At 36.1% G+C, this 25,054-nt stretch overlaps 2 protein-coding genes across 9 annotated transcripts in view; both read left to right on the top strand.

Annotated features, from left to right (window-relative positions):
- The window catches only part of Galphaq (G protein alpha q subunit), a 146,870-nt gene that overhangs the window by 45,803 nt on the left and 76,013 nt on the right, over positions 1-25,054 (top strand). The window lies entirely within an intron of this gene.
- LOC143259811 (uncharacterized) lies at positions 13,191-15,470 on the top strand. Its single transcript, XM_076523469.1, has 3 exons — positions 13,191-13,349; positions 13,415-13,919; positions 14,361-15,470. Exons 2-3 carry the CDS (start codon positions 13,424-13,426, stop codon positions 14,447-14,449), a joined length of 585 nt encoding a protein of 194 aa, XP_076379584.1. The 5' UTR covers positions 13,191-13,349; positions 13,415-13,423; the 3' UTR covers positions 14,450-15,470.

Raw genomic sequence — 25,054 nt, 5'->3', positions numbered from 1 at the left:
AGGCTTTGCTTTTTCAATTTTGCTATTACTTGGAATGAAAAGAAGAAATTAAAAATCTTTGTGTTTTAACTAAAAAAAAATTCAAGTCATTTTAAAAGTTGTACAATCACTTTTCTGAGCCACTGTACATATAACCGCCGCACGCGTCAGCGTTGGTTTGCCGATGTTTTGGGTTAAATTGACATAACATAATAGAGGAAGAGGAGTTCAAAATAACTCTCGTCTTTTGTTTATAGTACAGCAGATAAGCGGCGGACCAACGTTAATGCACACGTTGCTACGGACGTAAACGCATTAGAGCTGTTCGAGTTCTCGCAAAACATGTGTATTACTCGGCTCGAATAATTGATCCGTGCTGAGACTCGAAAGAATCGAGTAGTTCAAAAGGATCTAGTAGCTCAAAAGAATCGAGTAGCTCAAAAGAATCGAGTAGCTCAAAAGAATCGAGTAGCCCAAAAGAATCGAGTAGCTCGAAAAAAATCGAACAATTCTGATGCATTTCAAGCGGCTCGCTATGATCGAGCGTCCTGAGTGATAAATTGTTATTCATGTACAATAAACATATTGTACACATGACTGCTTTATTTTAGATATTTTTCTTTCGAGTTACTCGATTCTTTCGAGCTGCTCATACATATATATGAGCATATGTGCATATGTATAACACATATGTACTCGGCTTGGCTCGGCTTGAAAACAGAGTCTCCATTTGGTCCGAATTTCGAGCTGCTCGAATATTCGAGTATGTATTCGTATATGTGTACGTATAGGCAGAATTCAATGTAGTAGCACGAAAGGAATTTTGCAAATATCTCGGAAATCAAGGCCGTGCGACGATTATATGTATAGTTGTAGTATTATATGAAAAAGTTGTTCCGTTGAATGTGTTCACGAACACTATATCCGGCTCCGAAGGACCAACGTTTTCCCCGCGCATTTATGTACTGAACACGTTCACACGTTCCCTATCGTTCCTTAGAGCGATAGGGATAATAATCGAAGCGACTGAATTGAACATATTTCAAACTACAAATAAAAAGAAAACTGAACAGGTAACAATGCAAGAACTGTGTACAACTGAATATTCTCAGGTTGAATTGAGGCGAGGTGTAGACGACGAATTCTGTCTTTTGACTGACTGGACGTGTCGCTGTTTGCTCGCAGGTAACTTCGGAGCGGGCGTGAATTGAAAATAAAATTTGGTTGGAGTAAGGGAATAAGGGCAGTAGTTTTGATTGATTGGTTCCAAAGATGCATAGGAAGGGAAAATGACCGCCCAAACTAACGGTCACCCGCAAATACCTCTCGCACCTTTGGGTGACGCATACAAAGATTTTCGTATCTCGAGGATTAAGCAGGTAATAGCAGGCAATAAACCCGGGAAATGAAATAAAATGTTAAATACCGAAGAAAGTAACGGTTTTACGGAGAAACTGCATACTACGGATGGATTGGTATTGTTTGACGAACAGATAGGGTCGAAAGGTACTTCAACTGTTTTATGTTCGTCGGATGTACAATTATGGTTGGGAATTTCCTGTTTCGGCTTTCACGGCGGAACAATACTTACTGCACTGATAACTGCATTTCGATAAAAATGTAACAATGACCATTATTCGATGTTCCCATTCAATTGTGAAAATTCAGCTGTAAAAATGGCCCGTTGTCCGAGCATTAAGTTGTTCACATGTTTGTTCTCGAACGAATCCCGTCGTTCGTGTCAAAGGGTGGGATCGATCATCCGTATCGATACCCGTCCTCGCAGGATCGTCGATTCTTCATAGAAAAGTCGGCCTCGACTACTCGTCCCTCCTTCCAATCCCAACATCTGCAAGCCATAGAGCAACATCTGTGCCGAGAAGCAAGGACACTGCATTGGTAGTGCTATCGTTCCTAGAAACCCTTAAAATGCTGATATTACGAGCAGAGATCTCGTCCTTTGTTGCCATGTCCTGTCGCTTCTTGACTGCTTTCTTGTTTACACATCGAGTGGTACATATACGATACACATGAACTGTCACGCACACAGTATTGTGTTTAAAACAAAACTTATTCACATTCTAAAGCAGAGTTTCACGATATTTCTGTGGTTATACGTATACAAAGATTTTGGAAGCAACAATCGGTAACGAAATTCAAGTAAAATTGCAATGAAATCTGAAGACATACGCATGCCACGCATTTACCGATTGAAACAATTTGTTGAAGTTAGGTGCTTCGAAACGAGTGAAATCATAAATACACAAAACAAAAAAAGATAAAATGTATTGTTCGTAATATAAATGGATACAATAATTTGTATATCCGAGAGCCGTAACAAAAACTGAGATAGGTTACTTATTAAGACGTAGAAGTATACTGCACGACACAAGGAATGAATCTCATAACAGCTAGACACGCACACGCTGCAACACTCTCTGTTTCAACGCGATCAAACTGTTTTCAATTAGAAACCCTGATCTCCCTTTTTGGTCATAATTCGCCATTTCTTTTTTGGAACGGAGCAATTGTAAGAAAGAACTATAACAGAGATTCGCCTGTTTAACATCCTAACCGTGCACAAGCTCCTATAAATCTCAATTCGGAATTTTTCTTCGGTCCAGACCCTGAGAACTTACCATTGCACATACCCTACGGTAGTGGAAACCGCATTCGAAACGGTACAAGTAGGTACAAGTTATAGTACATACTTAGTAAATAAATTATTTAGCACTCGTTAACAGAACAAGTTATTTATTGTTTTAGCAGAACTTCTGTTTTTTTATATTAAAGATTTGTTTCTTGTTTCATAATTAATATTTATGTCATATAGAATTAACATTAAATGCAAAAATACAGTTTAATAAAAAAAGAATTTAGAACATTGTATATCTTCATGATAATATTGGTTAATATTTTCATTTTGAACAAATTCGAGCAAATAAAGTCGCCTTTAAAGTAAAGTTTAAAGTGTCCAGCATCTAGACATGGTGCGAGCTTGTTTATTATGGGTTTTGTCACATCTAGTAGCCACATTTACCTTTCCATCGGCAAGTGTCCATGATTTATGACAAATCCGGCTATCTCAGGATACGTAAATACATACCTGCTAGCCGGCCTCGCGCGATAAAGGGTTCTCCCAGCTGTGAGCTATGAAGTACTAAAAATTATAAGGGAAATAACGGTTTTTGAAAAAATTTGCTTGTTACAGGAAGGTCGGTCGTTTTCGTAATCATGTACTATTCGGGCCTTACGTTTGTGATCTTTGCTCGGTAAAATTTAAAAGTACTTTACATTCTCATATTTTGCTACAAAATATTAAGATTGCAATTTTTTACAACTTGTATAAAATATTTATTTTTCTCAAAATGTCCAGATATCAACGAGAATAACTGTACCTAATAAATTAATTTTATTTTCTAATCATTTTAAGGTGTACAGCGACTTCTTTGAAGTCGTATAGCTGTGTTAAAAAAATAATGAAAACATAATGCCTTCTTTAATAATGTTCCAACGCCGACCATACTTCCAAGTGAGAGGGAATAAAGTTAGTATAGGGAAAAATAACCGTGTTACTCGGTCTCGCTACCGGTCGTTGATCTTTATCACAGTCTTCGACCAATATCGATCACTGCCTGCGATCATAGGAGGAACTCCGGACAGCAGTCGAAGTTTGTTTGTACGGGACCTCCAATAACACGAGAGGAGAAGCGACGAAGCCAAACGCTCGATTGAAGAATACCGACATTTGGCTTTTTGAGCCGTTCGCCAAAACCCAAGCGATCACTGCGTTGGCATGCCACGTGGCATGCCTAATCGGCAAAATCTTAGAAGATCCGCATAAGAATACCTTTATTTTGATTTACGAGGGTAATATGTTCTGGAAGTTTCCAATTCGGGTCAATATCCCGGTCGGTCGACCTGTGCAAGTCCGTCTGTATACCGCGAGGATAAACCGGTAAACATGAGTGAACGGAATGTAAATAATGGTTGTTTTGATTTATCCTGCCGAACCATCCAATACTTTCATATTTTGTAGACACGAGATTGTCACGTGGTAAACCACGCGAGCTAAGCCTCGCAATTTAAATTCACGACCTGCTTCGACCCGCATATTTCCAACGCTTTTTAAGTAAAAACTTTATCATTGTAGGCTTTACGCATGAAGACGTCTTCTGCGTCAGTGATCGGTCGGCCAGATATATCTAATGCTTTTAAGGGTCGCGAAAATGCCAAAACAGCGATGTAATATGTAAACGCTTGCTCTGGCACTCGTCTGCAATAACCGGCGATCGTTGCATGCAAAATAATACAAACCTGGGTAACAAACAAGCACTTGGGCGTAGAGCTGGATAATATTTGAAATACTATTTTAAATAATAGAGATTTTTTGCAATTCAAATAAAATAGTATTTCAAGTAGGATATGAAATCTCAGTAGATAAAATATTTTATTTTGATAATCCACAGCTAAAGCATTAAATAAATATTTTATTTTGATAATCTAAAACATGAAATAAGATAGCTTTTATTTTAATAACATAAAACATAAAATAGATGTATTTCTCATCATTCTTAACCTGAAAATAAATTGTGAAAATGTTGAACGTAACGTAAAATGAGATAAAGAAGAAATCATGCTTGCAAATGAAATTTATTGCCTTTTTAAATACAGATATTCGTGTATGTAACAAAGTGCATCTTTTATGAACGTTTATAATGCATATTCATTCTTTGTTCGTGTTAGATTACCAAAATAAATTTTGCATTATGATTTAATAATATAAGATCATTTTATTTGTTGATAATAAATTAAATAAATAAAATATTTCGAACTATGGCACAAATATTTTCGGTGTTTTTCAAATAAAATACTATTTGAAATATTATCTTAAAAATTTGTTATAACGAGTAAAATATTTACATTCTTCCGAACAAATAAAACATTTTATTTTCAAAAATACGTGCATGATCAAAAATAAAATGTCTATTTACTATTTACCATCTAAAATACTATTTTACTCAGTTCTGGTTGAGCGATAGGCCTCTACTCTCTATGTCTGGCGATGGAAGCATCGCATCCAGGTATGATCCTTTTGTCGGCACAGCGTAAAAGTGGAGGAAAGATGCTGCAGGTTAGAAGCATCGGCCTGCGCTTACCCCATAACAGTTTATAATTCCCGGGGCCGTATGTTTGCCTGAACCTTTCGTTTCAGCGTTTTCAGTCTCCGATCCAAAGATCCTTCCGCGTTGTCTCTTTCATCGTTTTTAATACCCCTCTCCCTCTGCAGGATTCGATCATCTTTACTGCGATTTAATTCGCAAGATGAACGACGCCCTTTGCCACGGCCGAGGCTATTTGCGTATCGATTGTTTGACATGCCGATTTTACCTCATCCGAATACCCTTTTTATATTAAATAAAATGGGTACTTGCACCATCCTACAATCTTACATTTGTCATGCAGACTTCGCGCTCCACGAATCGGATTAGAGGCAATCGCTCGCATCTATAGTCTGTTCAAAAAGACGAGGAAGAAGAGATAAACAAAAAGTTCACGCGATCGGGAAGAATTTGTAGCGGTCCTTTAACAATGGCCTTCGAAAGCAAACCGAAGCACAATTGTAACTCTGGCTGTAATAATTTTACATGTTGAGAATGAGCAACTTTTTATTCAGAAAAATAATATAGGGATAAAGGCGTGCGTGAATAATAAATACAGTGGCCCACAAAAGTGTTCATACGCCCTTTAAAACGCAATAATTTTTTTGAAACTGGACTAAATGACTTGAATTTTTTTTAGATAATAGAGGGACTAGTATACTAGACAATGATCAAAATGTCGTTTTTAAATTTTGCTATTATTTGAAATGACAGAAAAAAATAAAGAACTCTCGTTTTTTAACTTTTTTATCCGAGCTTGTAACGAAAATTAAAAAATTGCTTCTCGTAAATATCGGTAACTTATATGCGTGCTGAAAATTTGATCGGAATCGGTTAACCGAGAATACATTCCAAGCGCATTCCAAATAATAGCAAAATTAAAAAAAGAACATTTCGGTCATTGTCTAGTATACTATAGTCCCTCTATCGTTAAAAAAAATTCAAATCACTTAGTCCAGTCTTTAAAAAGTTATTATGTTTTAAAAGGTGTACGAACGTAGGCCACTGTATGTAGTGTCTAAAAGTGCGCATGCAAGGTATAATAAATAATAGATATATTAGCAAAACAACAATAACCATAAACTAATTAACGATATAACAACGAGAAAATGATAGCAACGGTAACGAAAGAAAATGGCAATAACGAAATAGCAACGATAATAATTCCCAACGAAAGAAAGTTGACTGTTCAACGCTTTCCGAGGAACTCGACTCGACTCCACTGGTCAGGGATGTACGGTCATCCCAGTCGACGAGTTTCTGAATTGAAAACGAAGGAAGAATTACCTCTCATAAAACAATTTCGGAGAAAGTCGTCTCCTGTGACTTTTACAACGGGTCCTTGAGACTTCGCTGTATACGGCACCCACATGGGTAGGTTACAATTTCTGCGTCTGAAAATCCCTTCCCTCCACTTTACGGGTCCGCTACAATAGTTTCTTATTCACTTATTTATGAGGGTACCCAAAACTATGTATTTGAATATTTAATGGGAGAATATTCGAAGGATAGAATGAGAGTTAGCAGTCTGCATCCGACAACGAGGTGCTTCACCATCCAAAAAAAGGCGGAGACAATTGAAGGTGCAATAGAGAAAGATAGTGAATATAGATCAGATTTTGCGAGGCAATCTGTTAGATGTGCTCAACGCTAGTGTACATCTCCGATTTCAGAATGTACACACGATTTATCGTATGTTAACTCGTTTCGTGCCACGTGTATTACCAATGGTACACGTCAAACGTTTCATTTAGGTCACATGTACCATTTTATATTCTAAACAAATATATTTTGGAATAAGTTCAAGAAGAATATATATGTCCATCAAAAGAATGAGGCAGTATGAAAAACACAGTCTAGAGCAAAGCAAATAAGTTTGTTTAATCCTGATTTATACAATAATTAATAATTACATACTATGTTATGCATCAATCTTTAGTGAAAATATCAAATGACCTGAATGAAAAGTCGAGCAAAAACGGCTGGACGCGGAACGTGTTAACGGAAGATCGACGGGGGAAGATCGATCGTATTTGTAGAAATAACGACCATTGCCATAGTAATTATAATATGTATAGTTTATTGTTATTAATATAAATGTCTCTTAATTACTAACGCACGTGACCGTACCGGTTTCTCTTAAACATAACCTTCAAAACGTGATCAATTCACACGTGACCATTTTTAACGCTAATATACCGAAAGCCACTCGTGGAGCCCTCTCTTCTCACTCATGGTTTATGCCATAAAACTTGAAGCTTCTAGAGGGCTCACCGATACAGAATGTTCTTTCCAACAGTATTCTTCTCACTCGAACGATGCGAAGCAACGAAGACTTCGACTTTAGCCAGTTGTTGACACTGGCCGTGCTAGGGTTAGAGTTCTCTTTAAGCACACAAATGGGTCAATGTCCATACCAGCCGCCTTCGATTCGATGCCGCTATTTACACTCCCGTCATTTACTCAGTGGGAGTCCTCTTTCCATCTGGTCGTCTTTAATATACCCATACTGTGGATTAGATGGAATTCAAACTACAAAAATGTATATCACTCTGCATGTGCGTGCGCGTAGGCATGTATGGTTACATATATGAATAGGGAAGACCGGGGTTGAAAATAGAAATTTATCTATGGCCTACGATTATGCAAAAACTATTACATTTACAAGAAAAATGTTTTATGCCGAAATATTACCTAGTTATCTGCCGAATTGGGCATTATTTAGGTGGAAAATTATTTAAACAACGGTTTGAATGAAAGATACTTTATCGTTATTCGAATAGTCGAATGAAAAAGGTATTTTTATTCGACGAATATTCAATAAATAATTTCATTCGATGAGAATTTATCTAACGAATAAAGATACTTTTATTTTTATTCGAAGCACATTTATTCGTAGCATCGAATAAAATTTTCATCTTTTATCTCTATCTTTATTCGAAAGCACAAATGAAAGAGGTTAGATCACTTTGATTTAAAAATTATTTATATTTTATTATTTTATTTACTTGATTTAAAAATTACTTATATTTTAAAGCAACAGAAAAAGAGAAGTAAACATTTGATTGATATAAGTTTTTATAACTTATTTTACAATGCTATGAACTATAAAAAACGAATGAAAATTCCAACATTTAAATTTTGTAATGTACTTTTATAATAGTATTACGAATGAATTGTGGAGCATTTAAGATGAGCCGAAACTCGAGTGTAATCGAGCATTTTTTATTGATACGTAATGTTATGATAAAAATTGTAATATTGTTGAAGCTAGTCCGAATGGTGTCGAGTTTGGACTCATTTTCATCAGGATAATCTCTACAATCTATTCGTATTAAAAATATAAAAATTGAAATTGTCAATAATGCTTGATTGATCTGTATGCTTTTGGTCAATCGCTGGATCTTTGATGGTCGAAGTTCGGCAACGCGTTTATTCGAGCTGGCAAAAGTTGTTGGAAGCCTTTGAATAAAGATACAGATAAGAAATGAAAATTTTATTCGACGTTACGAATAAAAAGAGTATATTTATTCGTCGGATAAATTCTCGTCGAATGAAATTATTTATTCGATATTCGTCGAATGAAATTATTTTTATTCGATATTCGTCGAATGAAATTATTTTTATTCGATATTCGTCGAATAAAAATACTTCTTTCTTGTCCGAAAATTCCCTGTTCGAGTGTTAAAGAACTGTTTTCACAGATGAACACACAACGAACCGTATCTGTTTTGAATCATATTGGAGGGTAAAGAACAGTTATGATATTAAAAATTCAATATTTATCCGAAAATATTAAGATGTATATTTTGAATAAATAAAAGTATGATTACATTGAAGCCAAAAGTTGACGCGGAAAGCATTAGTGAAGCATCCACGTTATCGCTACCGCTCGTCGCAGTCGTTAAAGAAACGTCAATGACCACTGACTAAGGACGCGTTATTGTTGACCGCGCGATACGATCGGTATGTCAAAACTTTTCTTTTTCCGGTGTTTAATATAACGCGTAATAGAATCGGTAACGGTAACGCGATCCACACTGACCGTAGGCCGGTTTCAAATCCCTTTGATGCAATACCTCTTGCTGTGAAACTCAGCTTGTTGAGAAGTCGCTGTTCGTTACATGCATTGTCTCTCCGGGACTTTCACGCCTTTGTGATCTCATGATTCACGTGGGGCCAGTGTGCATGTTTACCAACCTGTGCCGCGAAATGAAACCCAAGCTAAGCATGCTTCATGCGGTTTTATCGGTCGACTGTGTGCCGCAAACCTAACCTGGCTCATAGTAATAGGAAACTTCAAACATATGGATATGACGTTCTCCACGTTTTTCATGAATTTTTATTTAGTAACAAAAGTCGGGGTACAATGTTGTGATTTCAAAGCGTTGATCCGTGAAATAAAACGTTTCAATCATGATGTTTCTAGTATCCTAGTATCCTTGTGTCACTGTACATTTGTATCTTTGTATCCTATAGTATCCTAGTACACTGTAAATTAATGGAGCTCGTATTTTACATTTATTTTATTTCGACCTTGCGACCTATATATAGAAACGAACTCGGTTTACATTTCTAAATGTTCGTTAACCTACCCTCATACCACTCCTTCTTGCACAACCACTCCTCCAACCACACATCTTATCCTAATCTACTCTAAGCTACCCTATCTTAATTTGTTCTACCTAGTTTCTACAGCTTTGTCTTCCCTGTCACCCTGCAGTAGTGTTTCTACACTCAGATCTGTCCTCTCCACCCGTTTGCAATCTTCTAAGGTGTTTCAAGAATCCTCTATCCCGTTATTAAACCCTGCATCTTCCATCCTCATTCTTCCTCCAATACATGTTCCTCCCTTCCATATTTACTGCACCTCGCTTTTGCCATCAGACATTGTGCACCTGTCTTCTTCTTGTAGGTGTACTGCCGTTTTCTTCACTATCTCTTTTATACAGAGTGTCCAAGTAACGGTGGTACAACCGAGATGGTAGTGATTCTACACGAAAAAATAAAAATAAAAAATACGCAATACAATTTTTTCATTTGTTGAGAAAATCAACTTTGAATATTCAAAAATGAGTTTTAAAAATTTTTTTTTTGTCACCTCAAGCAATAGCAAAATTAAAAAGAGAAAGCATTCTAGTTATGGTCTAGTAGACTGGTCCTTCTATCATCTAAACAAAAATTCAATTCGTTTAACTCAGTTCTGAAAAAAGTTATTCCGTTTTAAAAGGAATATAAATACATAGTTCTAATATTAGTAGCATTGTGATGTATTGTGTTACTAATTTCTGTCTACAGATTTAAATGATAATATGACACGTAATTCAGTTAGAAACTTACTTTATTAATGCAAAAATCGTTGGAAATCCTGAATATTCAAAGTCGATTTTTGTGACAACGGCGCCTTAACTGAAAAAATTGTATTCTTTAGTCTCGATTTGTTTTTTCAACCTTCTTGGTTGTATCATCGATGCTGGGACATTTTCTGTGTATTTGTATTTTACATTACAGTAATTTCTCCCTAATTTGCGCTCAGATTGCGCACAAAAATAGACAATTTGGGAAGAGGAGATACAATTATTCGAGTCTTGCAGCTCGTTTTTATAGTTACCTCTTGTCAACAACTATAAAAATAAGTCGCGAATAATATAGGCTCGAATAATCGTATCTCCTATATTCCCAAATTGTCCATTTGTATATCTAGACTCCCTTAGTTTCTTATATCGCCACTACCTCTGATTTCTTCTCTTTCATATTTTCAAATATTTCTGTAATATTCTTTTTTTTTTCATTTTTCTATCTCTATACTTTCTTGACTGTAACCATTTCTGTTTAGACATTCCGCCCTTTCCTTGTGTTCTTAGTATCACAACCACCTATTTTTTCCTTTAGGCATTCTTTTACTAACACTCTTCGTTTCCAGCTATCTATCTTTTCTTCATACATTATATTATACATATATCCTGCTTTCCCCACTAAGTAGTCGAACAGTGCCATCCCTCTTTTAGCCATTTTTGAATAGTTCTTTTGCTATGCCTCACACTTAGTGCAGCTGGTATTTTATTAATCATTTCATTAATTAAATTCATTGGTCGTAATTTCATATTTTGTATAAAATTAAATAAAACAAGTAATTATTTTCAATTGTTACAAACTTAGCTCCAGCAATTCCATATTTGAAATTTCCTGAAGTTAAATACATGGTACTTTTGCTTAAAAAACACACACACAGAAAAATGTTCGTGATTACAAGAATTATAATTATATGTTATATTACAACACATACATCTGCTCATACGTTCAGTCACTCTCTGTTACAAGCATTAAGGGGTTAAATCACTTTGACGCGGTCAAAAATGACTTACATTTTAAAACAACAGCAGAAAAAAAGTAAACATTTGATTGACTTAAGTTATGGCGTATTTTACAATGCTATGAACAATAAAAAACAGTGTTAATTTTGTTTTAAATGCTGTTTATTTAGGTTTTAAACGGCATCGCTCTGAATTCCTTTTTCTAAAATGGCTTGACGGTGTGCAGGATTCCTGCCAAACGGGATTATCTAGAGCAAAAATTCAAAAAGTGCTTCAAACTAGAATATATTCTCTAGGCATTGATGATTGAACATTTTTATTTTTGTGAAAATTGTCGAAATAGCAGTTGAACTAGGAAGGATAGTTGAACTATCGAAGGCGCGGATAGTGGGAACACTAATGTAAACCAAATTAAAGAATATTTCGGCCTTGGAGCACGACCGAGCCTGGTATGCAAGTGTGTTTCGACCCTTATACGGACGTTACCGCACCACACCGTTCCAACAACCGTATCTCTTGAGAAAATAAATATAATAATAATAAGATTCCGAACTTTTTGGAACCCCGCCTTACTCTTCCGTATCGCGCTTATATGTGCCCGCTCGCTTCTCCCACTTTTCCTACCGAGACCCATCATCCTACCCCAGAGATGACTGGTAATCTGGTAATACGATACAAAAAGTAGTCTTTTTAAAAGTCATCTTTTTGGAGTACTCATGGCCCACCATGAGTTGATTTTTATGAAAGTACTTTCTTTTTATTGTATTGTTTTAGTGCGTTCGTCTCCAAACCTTGAGATACCAACAGACAATAATTTCATATTTCGTTTTCATATTTGGACTCGAAGGTTATGCCAAGGTCAAGTAAATTATGTTGAAAAGTTGTAAAATTAAATTTAAAAAAAATCTGTATTATTAGTTTTATACCTGTATTGTTTAACAATATGTTTTAAAAAGTTTGATATTTTAAAAATTATTATTTATTTGTGATCAATGGCGTTTTATATCTATTTTACACGATTTTATAATTTCTTTATAGTATATATGTTTTTGTTGGAAGTTTCATGACCGAATTTACTTTATGGGGATGGACAGTCATGTATAAGACATGTGCAAATATAATTTGTTATTTTAATTTGTAGAAAGAAAATTTGAAGAAATTTGTAAACTTGGACTGTATTTTTGATTGATTTTTCCCATATTACATCAATATTTAAATACATTAACTATCTATTATCTCAATTGATAATAAATTATATTTATACGTGTCTTATACATTGAGTCATACAAGTTGCAACAAAAAAATATATACTGTAAAGAAATCAATCATAAATAAATAATAATTTTTAAAATATCAAATATCTTGAAACATATTGTTCACGAACAAGAATAGAGGTATTTAAATCAGTAATTAAAATATGATAAAAATTTATTTTTATAACTTTTCAACTTAATTTTATAAGGTTTTCGAATACATATGTGTCGTGAAAATTCGATTGTTTTTCATATTTCTTTAATTATGTAAGACGCTTCTTACTAAAGCGAAAGTATTCTGTAATTTGCACAATTTATATACTCTAATATGCCACAAAAAGGATGTTTCCCCTTTAACGTATATTTATTTAAATATATGGTGTAGAAGTCAAAATTACATTAGTGTTTGAATAATGTCGTTAACTACTGTATGTACACATCGCGACTATTTCGAAGGTGTTGGAACACAAATTTACTGTTGACCGCGACCGTGACTATTTACGAAGACGACAAATAAACGCGAGTGTATACAAACTCCCGAAAATTCAAAATTTGACAAAGCAAGGGCTGTTCGATCCGCGAGGAAGGCAAACAGAAGTAATAGAGCGAGCGAATCAAGACCAGGACTTGAGGAAGAACGGGTATGTCCGATGTAATATCTTGCTGCGTGTCGACCTCACGGACTGAGTGGTTCTGTTTTCTACAGAATATCAGCATGGATCAGAATATCAGCATGGATCAGAATATCAGCGTGGATCAGAATATCAACGTGGATCAGAATATCAGCGTGGATCAGAATATCAGCGTGGATCAGAATATCAGCGTGGATCAGAATATCCGCATGAATCAGAATATCAATATGGAATACGTTGAGCCATTCAGGAGGATGAATTTGAGCGACATAACACTCCACAACCTACGAGTCGGCCGAGTAGAACTCGGCAACGCAAAGTTTGGTAGCATAAAAATCGGCAATGTGAAACTCAGCGATGTGAAAACGAGCGACATAGAAACCACAAACTTAAAAATTGGTGATATAGATGTCGGCAAAGTGTCGATCTGCGACGTGCGTCTCGGCGACGTCGAAACCGTCAAAGTTAATATCGGCAACGTAAACGTCAGTGATGTCGAAATCGGCATTGTAGAAACCTGTGACATAGAAATCGGCGACGTAAAAATCGGCAACGTGGATTTTGGCGACGTTGAAATCGGTAAGGAGAGACGACTACAGTAATCCGAACAGGAGGGAGGAAGTGCGTACATATGTAGTGTGCATGTCAAATCTGCAAAAATACTCGCATGAATATATTTGATTTCTAATAAATAAAAGGAGCGATTTGACTGAAATAAATGAAACCAGAAACTGATTACTAGACTGCGGATCATTGTGCAGAATACAAATTGTCTAGATTAATTACAACGAACAGAAGGTAAATGAGATTATATTTCCTTTTTTGGTGAATCCAATGAAGTGAGGAGTGTGGTAGAATATTATTTAATTTTTCTCATGTCTTCATTATTTGTTATTTCGTTTAATAATTTTTCTTATAAATGCATAAAATCCGCAGTCTACTGGTGACTAACATATTATTGTTACCACTACCTCCTGATGCATTCGATTTATTTTTCAAAACACAATACTTTCATTTCAGAAAACGAACCCTACGAACCTGGGTTATGCAGTTATTTATCGATATTAAAAAATAATTATCCGTATCTAAGAAATATCCTACATATGTAGCTGCCCGTAATGTGTGACCGTTAAACAGTTCAATCTCCTTCTGTGTACATTGGACGTACAAAATCGTAAACAGCCAACGTTCGTCGTATGAAAAACGTGATAATATTATAATGCTTCGTCGAATAACTCAGGGGCAGTTAGGACGCAGACTGTTCGCAGCAGTTTCGAATCACACCCCACCTTCAGAGAAATCTGCAGCACATTTATATTCTTCCAGTGCATGTGCATATACAATCGTGCGTATTTGTGTACGTACAGTGAATCGTATTAATATTCGGACATCATTTAAAATAGAAGAACCGTTTTTTACTTGGGCGAAATGATTTGAATTTTTTCAAGACATTAGAGAAACTTTTTTACTGTACGATGACTAACTTTTTTTAACTTTGCTATTTCTTAAAATAACAACAAAAAATAAAATTTTTTATCTTTTTATGTGGGCCAGTAACGAAAATTTCACAAAATGCGTTTTGTAAATCTCGATAACTTATATGGATACTGATTTGAAATCTACTGATTTCTAACAGTTTTACGCTATATTGTTCATCGTTTGTAACTGGCAATAACGTCGACCGATTTCGATAAAATTTTGCAGCATGCAAGTTACAGAGAGCTACAGAACGCATCATTTAAATTTTCGTCATAAGCTTAGATAAAAAAGTTAAAAACCGCGGGTTTTCTTTATTTTTTTCATTTCAACTATTGCAATTTATAAAAAAAAGTAGCAGACATAGGCCAGTAAACTAGTCGCTCTAACAAATCTCAAAGAAATACGTCCCATTTCGATCACTTTTAAAAAAGTTATTCTGTTTTAAAGGATATCAGAATATTAATCCGATTCACTATGTATACGTATACGTGCACACGAGTGTGTAAATTGAAATGAATGAAATTGAATGAAAATGTATTTTCTTGCAGTGGTAGACTGACTAATTTACTAGACAACAAGTGAATGAATTTTTGCAACAATTGCAACTGGTTAAACTGACAAAGAAAATTAAATAATAATGTTTTTTTTCCACTTGTTTTTCGTCCTTAATAATCTTCCTGGTAGTTCGAAAAAAAAATTGAAGACCGAAATATTTTGACGTTTACAGTGACATTAATATTCGCTACCCTTTAAAACGCAATAGCTTTTTCAAAACTGGATTGAACGACTTGAATTTTGTTTAGATGATAGTGGGATTAGTGTACTAGACAATGACTGAGAAACTTGTTCTTTAACTTTTTTTTTGAGTCTATAATGAAAATTTAAAAAATGTTTTCTAGATCTCGGTAAGTTACATGCATGTTGAAAATTTCATCGAAATCGGTTAACGTTGTTACGAGCTTGGTGCATTTAAAGATGTACAAAATATCTTCAGGTTTCTTACAGTTATTGGTGGAAACTGTTAAAATTATCGAAAATCGTGAAGAGCTCCAATTTTCTAAATCTAAAGTTATTTGTATTCCATAATAACGATAACTGATTTCGTTCATTTTTTTTCAAACACGTTCTTTTTTTTCTGTCAACCCAACCAATTGCAATTTTTGCATGAATATTTTTCTCTTCGTCTAGTGAACGGCTAAGTTTAACATTTTCAAAGAAAAATTCAACCCACTTGATCCAATTTAGAAAAGTAATCGTGTTTGAAAAGGTGCCCGAATATTAGCGTTACTCACTATAGATCGTGAAGTTGGAACATTTTTAGATTAGGAATGTCCTTCGGCAGCTGGAGCATGTGTACACAGAACCGAACTATCCCCTAGTTGTCTATTAACAAGTTTGGGCCCGCTTGACTCGCGAGCGGCACTCCTTGACTCCCTGAGACGTTCTAGCAGCAAGTACAGATTAGAACGCGATTCCGGGCACCGCGTCGAGTATGCGCGCAGAGTATGCGCGACCAAGATGTCTGGACCGTTACACGAGTGCGGAGGTCCTCGATACGTCTTCTCTAAAAGAATTGGAAGGGTTCAGAATATAGGAATCGAAAACAGACCAGTGAACCTAGAGCCGTCGACGTTTCAATTGGAAAGATGAAGAAACCTGTCTGCAACCTACGAACGGGTGATGCACGTGTATTTGAAAAACTCGCAGAACTCTGCGACTATTGTCAGTTACGAATCTCGAGAACGTATAAGGAACGCGCAAGAAGCAATATCGATACTTATTAGACACACTCGCGACGGAATGTACGTTAACACCACTTCATAAGGAACAACGTTTTTAAAATTGAGATTAATATTTAAAAACTCACGTTTCTCGAGCTTCTTTTTATGTGCGCCTATAACGAGAATTTAAACAACGTGTTTTGTAGATTTCGGTCTTTTATAGACGTTGAAAATTTCATCGAAATCGATTCAGATTGTTATGAATTTAAAGTTCGTGAAAGCAGCGGGGTTTTCACGAATTTCAATCGAAAACGGATAATTTTTATTTATTTCAATGGGTTATGCGTCACACAAGCAATTTCGATGAAATTTTCAGCATGTATATAAGGTATCGAGATCTACAAAACGCGTTGTTTAAATTGTCGTTATAGGCTCAGATCAGTCGACAGCAATCTAAACACTTATTCCGTTTGAAAAGATGTTAATATAGTTTCCGAGACGAGTATATTTGTTGGATTCAACGAGAATGAAATAATATTAGAATTAAACAAAAATCCGTCACTTTAGAAATTGATATTGACTTTTTTACAACGTTTTCTTTCGTAATTATCGGTTTAATTTTATTCAATTAAATGTTGAATGAATCTCTTTGAACATTCGAAAGTATTCATAAAAATTTTGAACTGTGATCGATTAATTGTTTATACAAGACAAGTTCTCCTTGCGATTTTCGATTTCTCCAAATTGGATGGACGCTCTAATTCCTTCCTCTTTTCGTTTTTGTAATCTTATTCTCCTCGTGTAATGCGATTGCTATTGCAATTAAATCTCTACTAGAAAACGAAAAGTTGCTTGTCATTATACTTCGAGTTCTTCCTTCTTATACTAGAGAGTTTATACTGCTCAGATGATGTGAGCTAGGAAGCAGCAACTCGGCAGGAACTGTGGAAAAAGCGCGTGGAATGCTAAGGGAGGGGGGTGAGAGTTCAAGAGATTTGGAAGCGGTAGCCATGAGTTGGAAGAGGTTTGGATTCGGATCGGCATCGGATCCAATAATCCACTCTGATGGAACAATCTTGTGTTTATGTACAAATAAAGAAGTTTATTTATTGTCCGTTGCTCAGAAGAAGTCCGTTACTTCGGCAGAGAGGGGAGGTATTCCACTCGCTCCGCCTGACCTGCACTCCCGTAGTCCCCACTATTCTATGCTAATCGACGCGACGAGCAAGAGGAATCAGTCGCCCGCTCCACCTGATCACTCACGTCTCTTATTCAGCGCGTAACTTAGCCAATAATAATCAAAAGTCTGGAATCAAAAAAAAAAAGGAAGAGGCTAGGTGGAGTGGGCGATCAATTCCCCTTTGCCTCATTTAGTTTAGGCGTAGTGTTTCATTTTCCCGTTTCCCAATATTACCTTCAGGTTCTTAACGTTATACGTTAAGGTAGGCGTAAGAAATCCATAAAATTCCTATACTCGAATAATACATTGCAAGCCTGCGAACATGAGAGTAATACCGGATGATTATTTTCACTTATACTTTATAAATATTGAACTCATATTTAAGACGTATATGATAACTGCTTGAAAAAATCATATGATACAACATAAATGTAAAAAATATGTGTATAGTACAGTATGTTTGCTGCATAATGCAACGAGAAGTTAATCAAGATGCTAATTAGTAGTTAGTAATTACAAATAATCATGTGTTCTACAGAAGACTCTAAAGTTAATGCTTTAGGGATAAGTCAACACTCTTGCATCTTGCAATTGTTGCGTATGTTTCACTTTGTCTCGATTATTCTACGCCTGCTGCCTCCCGTCGCGCGTCTCGTTCGCCCGCGGTCGCGTAAATAAAACACACATACACAAAGTACAGCCACACGTGTCTGATGTGCTCCTAGCCGAAAATGGCGACCATGGGGCAGCCAGACGGTAACTGGAGTTAGGAAACGGTGTTTGTTTTTAATCGGCCGAACTCGAGTCCCTCATTTCGTGGAAATTCAGTATTACGGCTAACTTGCGGCTAATAGAAATGGAGACGCGTTATCCTACTTCGGCGAGGGCGATAAAAAGGATGGGTTGGTGGGGATCGGTCCTTTACTTTTCTCAGCGGATTTCTTCTGTGCAACGGACAGTATGTTCATCGAAAACTGGCACACAATGTAAACAAAACGTTCATGTAATCGGTACTGTGGTTGCGGGTGAGTAGCTATTAGGCGACAATGCTCAGGAACGAATTTTAGAGGCCACTCACCGAAGGTCCTTGTATGCAGGGTAACCAAAAAAAGCGAGAAATGGAAAGGATACATTTGATAGACGATTTTGGGAAGCCATGAGACGAATTTTCTGGCTGCCCTACTTGCATGCAAGGCCAGGCGGACAAAAATCTTAAAGTAAACGTTGCATTGACTCGACTGGAGGTTTCTTATTTCTCGATATGGTCGTAATAGGTTAATAAAATACATTTTTTTACAACTGACTTTGCTTTTTAATTTATCTCGTTACGTATTTTAGTTAATAACATTATTTATCTTACAATATTGCATTAATATTGGATATTGAATATTGAATATTGTTTAGAAAATTAACTTCCTATTTCGTCATATAGAAGGGCCCGAAAATTGTGATTCCGCCCAGGTCTGATTATGTGTCGTTCGTGTGCAGCTGTTTATATTTTGTGCCAGTTCTCGATGAACGGAGTATAGTCTAAGATCCTGAGACCTTCTTGAACTCTATTCGACTAGCAAAGAACCTTTAGGTATCGAGTGTTAAGTTTCGACTCGGCTGAATTAGTAGATGCGCACGAAAATTAAATTGCTTAGAAAAGAAGCAGACTATAGCTAAAATAAATATGTTGCCTGTAATAAATACAAATAGAGGTAGAAACATTTGACTAAATAAATTCATCACATGTTACTTTACTTCGATCATCTTTGGAGCTTCCGTTCATCTTAACCGCTTGGACTATAGCAACAAGCGACGAAGATTTCATACATCATCTACTATTGTGCGATATTGTGTATATGAACGTTATTCATTTCTTCTAAATCGAAACAAAATTTGATTCTTTTGTTATTGAAATCTAGGATTGAAAGTACCTGGAGACATACATGAAACAAAAATTGTCTCTTTTTATCAGCGAAATTATTACCGACTAAGGAAGTGCTAATAACAGCACATGTGAAAGAAATCGTAGTGCAAGTAACGATATCCTATAGATGTTATCGATCAATCGAATAATCGGTATTTAGGATAAGGGTGTCGATCACTGAGGCCCCCGCCCCGGTTACTGCGCCCTTACGACAATTTTACGTATATTTGAAAACATCATTATTGAACTAAAGATATTGCATTTTTTAAATAAAATTTGATCTGTGATTTTCATAATGGAATCAAAACTTTAGCTTTTTAAGAAACTAGATTTAAAAATTTCTAATAATGGTTTGATTTTTTTGTCTTGATCTCGTTAAAAAGAATTACATTGCAAATAAAAATGAAAGAACAATACAAACATGATGTTCTCATGGTAACAACGTGTTGCATCCAGAGTAACCTATGACTATTTCCTTGCAACATAGGAGCGTCCCTCGCGTCCACACTTCCCCGGACTAGTCAACAAACTGAAGTGGAGTAATGGAGGGGATTGTTGACTTCCCCAACCCGAGTTGCCAGGGAATTGATGACGCGTGGGGCACCGCGGACGTCGCCCCCACGTAGTGTTTTCACTTACGTTCAGTCCTATCGAAGCCACGAACTAATAAAGACCTATAATTTATTATTATTATTAAATAACGACCCCCTTAAATAACGTAAAACGCGAAAACTCGGAACAGTTGCGTGGCTTCGTGAGATCAGAGATCATAAATAAAGGAGCTTGTTACGGTACGAGCTAGTTCGTTGAAATAAAAGAAAGCAGGGGAAATGTTTAGGTAATGCATAAGGCCGGGATTATGCGGATCGTTTTACACGCTGCGTGTTCTCCGCCGAAGCATGGAAGAGCGTTTTACGGGCATTTTGCCAGTGCTTCTTGTCTTTTACGTGTGAGTAACGACCATCGGCGTGTCGCATACGTGTCGCGGTCGTGTCAAAGTACATATCTTGTACTATCCGGATAATCAATTGCAGTAAAACACACGATCCCTATTTCGGAGAAGAAAACGCCGAAATAAGCGGTGGATAAGCGTCGTGACAAGTCAGGCTCGGACGTGCTCAGTGTTATGAAACAGTATGTACTTGTGAAGCATATCGGAACATTTGAAATTTAACATAATGAGAAGATTTTTCGGATAAAATGAAAAGTTTTTCTAAATGAATTTAATATAACATAGCATATAAAAGTACAGATAACGAACGTGGTCATCTCGAGAAATGTTGACAACTGACACCAAACATTCGGAGCACTCTCTTCACATCGTATACAGGGTGACTCACGTAATACTTTTCACGATTTTTCAAACGATAATCTGACAAAAAATGTTTTAAACAAAAGTTGAGCTGTCTTCGATTGGCTATACACTGCAACAAAACAATTTCGATTATATGTATATGTGCAATGTATACAATGCATACACGTTGTGCCGTGATTATTTTCCACATGACAAAATTATACATGCTCCGATTGGAATTTTCTAGTATGGTCGGGCTTTGTTAAGGGATTCGTGACATTTCACCTGTCTATGATAAAGAGCAAAATTCGAATTTGCATCGTTGTTGTACAGAATTCTTTTTAAGATCGCACGCTTCACACGTTTATAACACGAATGGCTGCCCGTGTTTCCACGTGGCGTAAAAAATGGATTTCACTTGTTTTTTAATACGGATTTATCAACACTATAGTTGAACGCTCAGAATTTCCACGTGAACGAGAAGATATGTGCTCAACGTCGAGAGACACGATTTTTATAAAATAGTTGCATTTCGCAGGGAAGGCGTCCGAATGCAATCGTCATGCGATTGCGACCTATGCCCCTGTCGCGACTATCCCACGATCAAGGCCGTATAATTGTAAAATAATTAATCAATCTAGAAAAGAACTGTATAGCAAATAACGAATAATCTGTTCCATTAAAATCCGTTTCTCACCTGATTCTATAATAAATAATTCAAAACTGTTCTCCGATCATGCATTTGGAATAGTATTCCATCGTAAAAATTAACACTTTCCGGATCGTTCACAATTAAAGTCAGTCAAAAACGCACTAACGTTTTTAAAACGCTTCTTTTTTCATTTTATTATTACTTGGAATGACCAAAAAAATCGTTTTTTTAACTTTTTTATCTGAGTCTATAACAAAAATTTAAAAAAATTTCGCAGATCTCGGTAAGTTATATACGTGCTGAAAATTGAATCGTAATCGGTTAACCCAGAGTCGAGATACAGGCGTCGAGAGATGCCTGATCTGTAAGATGCAGATTTCTTACAGTTTTTGGTCAAAATCATAACAAAACTGAGATTTTTTACATCTTTGATTTATATCATATAAATGAAAATTCAAGCCATTTAATGCAGTTTTAAAAAAAGCTATCGCGTTTCAAGAGATGTAAGAAGACCTTTTTGACCGATTGTATCTTGATCTAAGTAAAAAATGTAAGGTTACAGGAATATGTACAAGGCTTTCGTCTTATATTAAAGTGTGACATTGTTTGTAGCTGCTCGGGCTAGTTAGTTTTTGACTCGAACTCAACAGTCAACAAAATCATCATGCCTAAAATGCACCCTAAAAATTCACGCTGCTTGGCCCAGTCGCGAAATAATAAGTATCATAACTTCTCGCAAAAAAGATAAACGCAGAAACGTATGAAACGTTATTTGTCACGTTTGTAAGAGAAGCAAGAAACCATTCGTGCCGTGATACAGTGATGCTCGCTTAAATTTGATCGGTTTGTGAGGGAGAAGTGAAATTCTCGCGTAATAGGGAAGAGTTTGCCTCAGGGATTGAAAAGGTTGCGAAACTAACTGTTTCAAACTGTTATACATATATCGGTTCTGACTGAAACAGTTATGGAGAACTGAAAAAGTTTCATAACAGTTACGAGGTATATCGGTTCTGTCTTATATCGGTTTCGGTTTTGGTTATTGAGAACCGATATTATATCGGTTCTGTAACTGTTATTTGTCGGTTCTGAATTTCGGTTATACGTCCATGTATTGGCAAAATTTAATGTAGTGTAAGAGGGTTGTACAGCCTTAAATTCCTGTGCGATAGACAAAACAGTACATAGGCCATAGTCACAGCTTGTCAATAATATAAAGTGTTTCAGAATCCATTCTTTGAGTCTTCAAAGGAAATACAGTAAATTCTCCGTAATTGATTCTCAGCTTGTACACAAAAATGGACAATTTGGGAAGAGGAGGTACGATTATTCGAGCCTTACGGCTCGTATTTATAGTCGTTGGCAGTCGGTAACTACAAAAACGAGCCACAAGGCTCGAATAATCGTGTTTCCTCTTCCCCAAATTGTCCATTTTTGTATACAAGCTGAGCGTCAATTAGGGAGGATTTACTGTACAATGTATTTATTACATGAATTAGTATTAGAACCTAAAAATAACAGTTATAGAACCAACATAATAACAATTTTGAAGAATCGAAACAGAAACCGATATGCGTTATAACAGTTATGAGAACATCTCGGTTCTTCATAACTGTTTCAGGAACCGAAACCGATATCATAACTGTTTTGAACCCCTCGTTTGCCTACCAAGAATTGACTCGAGCGCAGCTCGACAAAGTAAGAGAATGGATATAGCAAGCGAGAACTGGACAGACGAAGCCCGTCGAGCATCAATAGCCAAGGCTTGACATTTAAACGGTCAATCGCGATCAGCAACAAATAAACGGTTATACTTTTATTAATTAATAATTTTATTAATAATTAATTTTATTTAATAATATACTTCTATTTAACAAATAAACGTTACAAAGGTTATTTCATTTTCAGTAGTTATCACCTTACCTTTATAATTGCAGCATCAACGGACATCTAAGATTTTTCGAATTAAAGTCAGTCCAAATACGACGTAAACCAGACTATTTTTATGGATTCCATGTAAATAAACTCATATGTGCGGATAATTAAGTTCATAAAGCTAGTCAGGTTTGCGCCGAGTTTGGTCTCATTTTCACGAGACAGAAATTGTTACATTATTATGTTCTCGCGATAGCTGTTTCAAGTTTGTACGTTTATTGTCCGTCCTTGTTCACTTACAATCGGATAGGAAAATCTTATCTGAGCTGCCTGAGCTCGGCACAGTTCGTGGTAGAAGAAGAGTGGGGATGCATCGTATGAATTTAAGCGTAACAGATTTTTACAATTTATTGAAGTGGGCATTACTGTGCTCGACTATGCTGCTATGAAACGCAGGTCTTACATATGTGAGAATACGATAAGCAGACAGGGGCCACGTATTTAATATTTCCTAAAATCGAAATAAGACTCTCTCTCGAACTGTTCACGGCATAAGTGATCCATCGATTTTCTGTAACTTGGCGCCGAAACAGCCGCGTGCTCTCACTAATCCTGTCTGGGTGGTGTGCTCATCGGTTCAGAGAAGTCGCTGACGAAAACCATTGGCCTATGCAGATCCTTTCCTTCTAGAACAGCTCCTTCCAGGAACTGGAGATGCTACTTGAATTTATGATCTCGCACTGATTGCTCAAGACTGTGGTAGCCAGAAGAATAAGCTAGAAATCGGAGGAGTGGTGGTAGATTACACGGAGTGGGGGCATAACGGATGTACATTATCATCATGTGGAACGTTCCATTGTATTATATGAACAGTATTCTTACTGTATGTAGTACTGTAATCTAAAACATAATTTTTTTTACCTCCTCAATACTTTACTATTTGTCCATTAGGCATTAGGTAAATTCTTATATTTGTGTCGAATTAAATATCGTATAAACGATTTCTCAATCAAAAACGTGTCCATATTTTTATAGGCTGGGTGAATTCTTCGAAGTCTTCATTTTATTTAATTTTGTCAGACATATATCCGTTATATTTACCGTACATCCGTTATGCATCTGCCGTGCATGGAGTCTCGGCACGATGCGTCACGTGTTCGACTCCCACTCCTTCGATTTGAAATCTAGCTTATTCTTCTGGCTACCATGGACTCGATGCTGGTGAGATTTCCACCACTAATGGAGGTACTAAAGGATATGGGTTAAAATTAAACGAGACAGTGCCACTTTTATAATATTAAATGTCTTTCCAAATTTACAAAACAAAATATTTCTATTGCTTGTAAGAAATAAAGTATTTTTATTTTTTTAAACAAAATTTTGTCGGGTACGTATATCGTTCAAGATTACCAGAAAGAAAAATCGCAACTTTGTATCTTTAATCTTTCGGAGATGTAAATTCAAACGTGAAGGCAGATTTCGTAAAAATCAGCAAAAACTGGAATCTTTGAGGACTTGTAACTCATGAACAATTTCGGAATTAGAAAAGCGGCAACGTAAACCCCTTCCCCCAATTACATATAGGCCCAAACATATTTTAG

Source organism: Megalopta genalis, chromosome 7, assembly GCF_051020955.1.
Source record: "Megalopta genalis isolate 19385.01 chromosome 7, iyMegGena1_principal, whole genome shotgun sequence".
In the NCBI taxonomy this organism is placed as follows: domain Eukaryota; kingdom Metazoa; phylum Arthropoda; class Insecta; order Hymenoptera; family Halictidae; genus Megalopta; species Megalopta genalis.
This window is presented reverse-complemented; position numbering and strand designations above follow the sequence as displayed.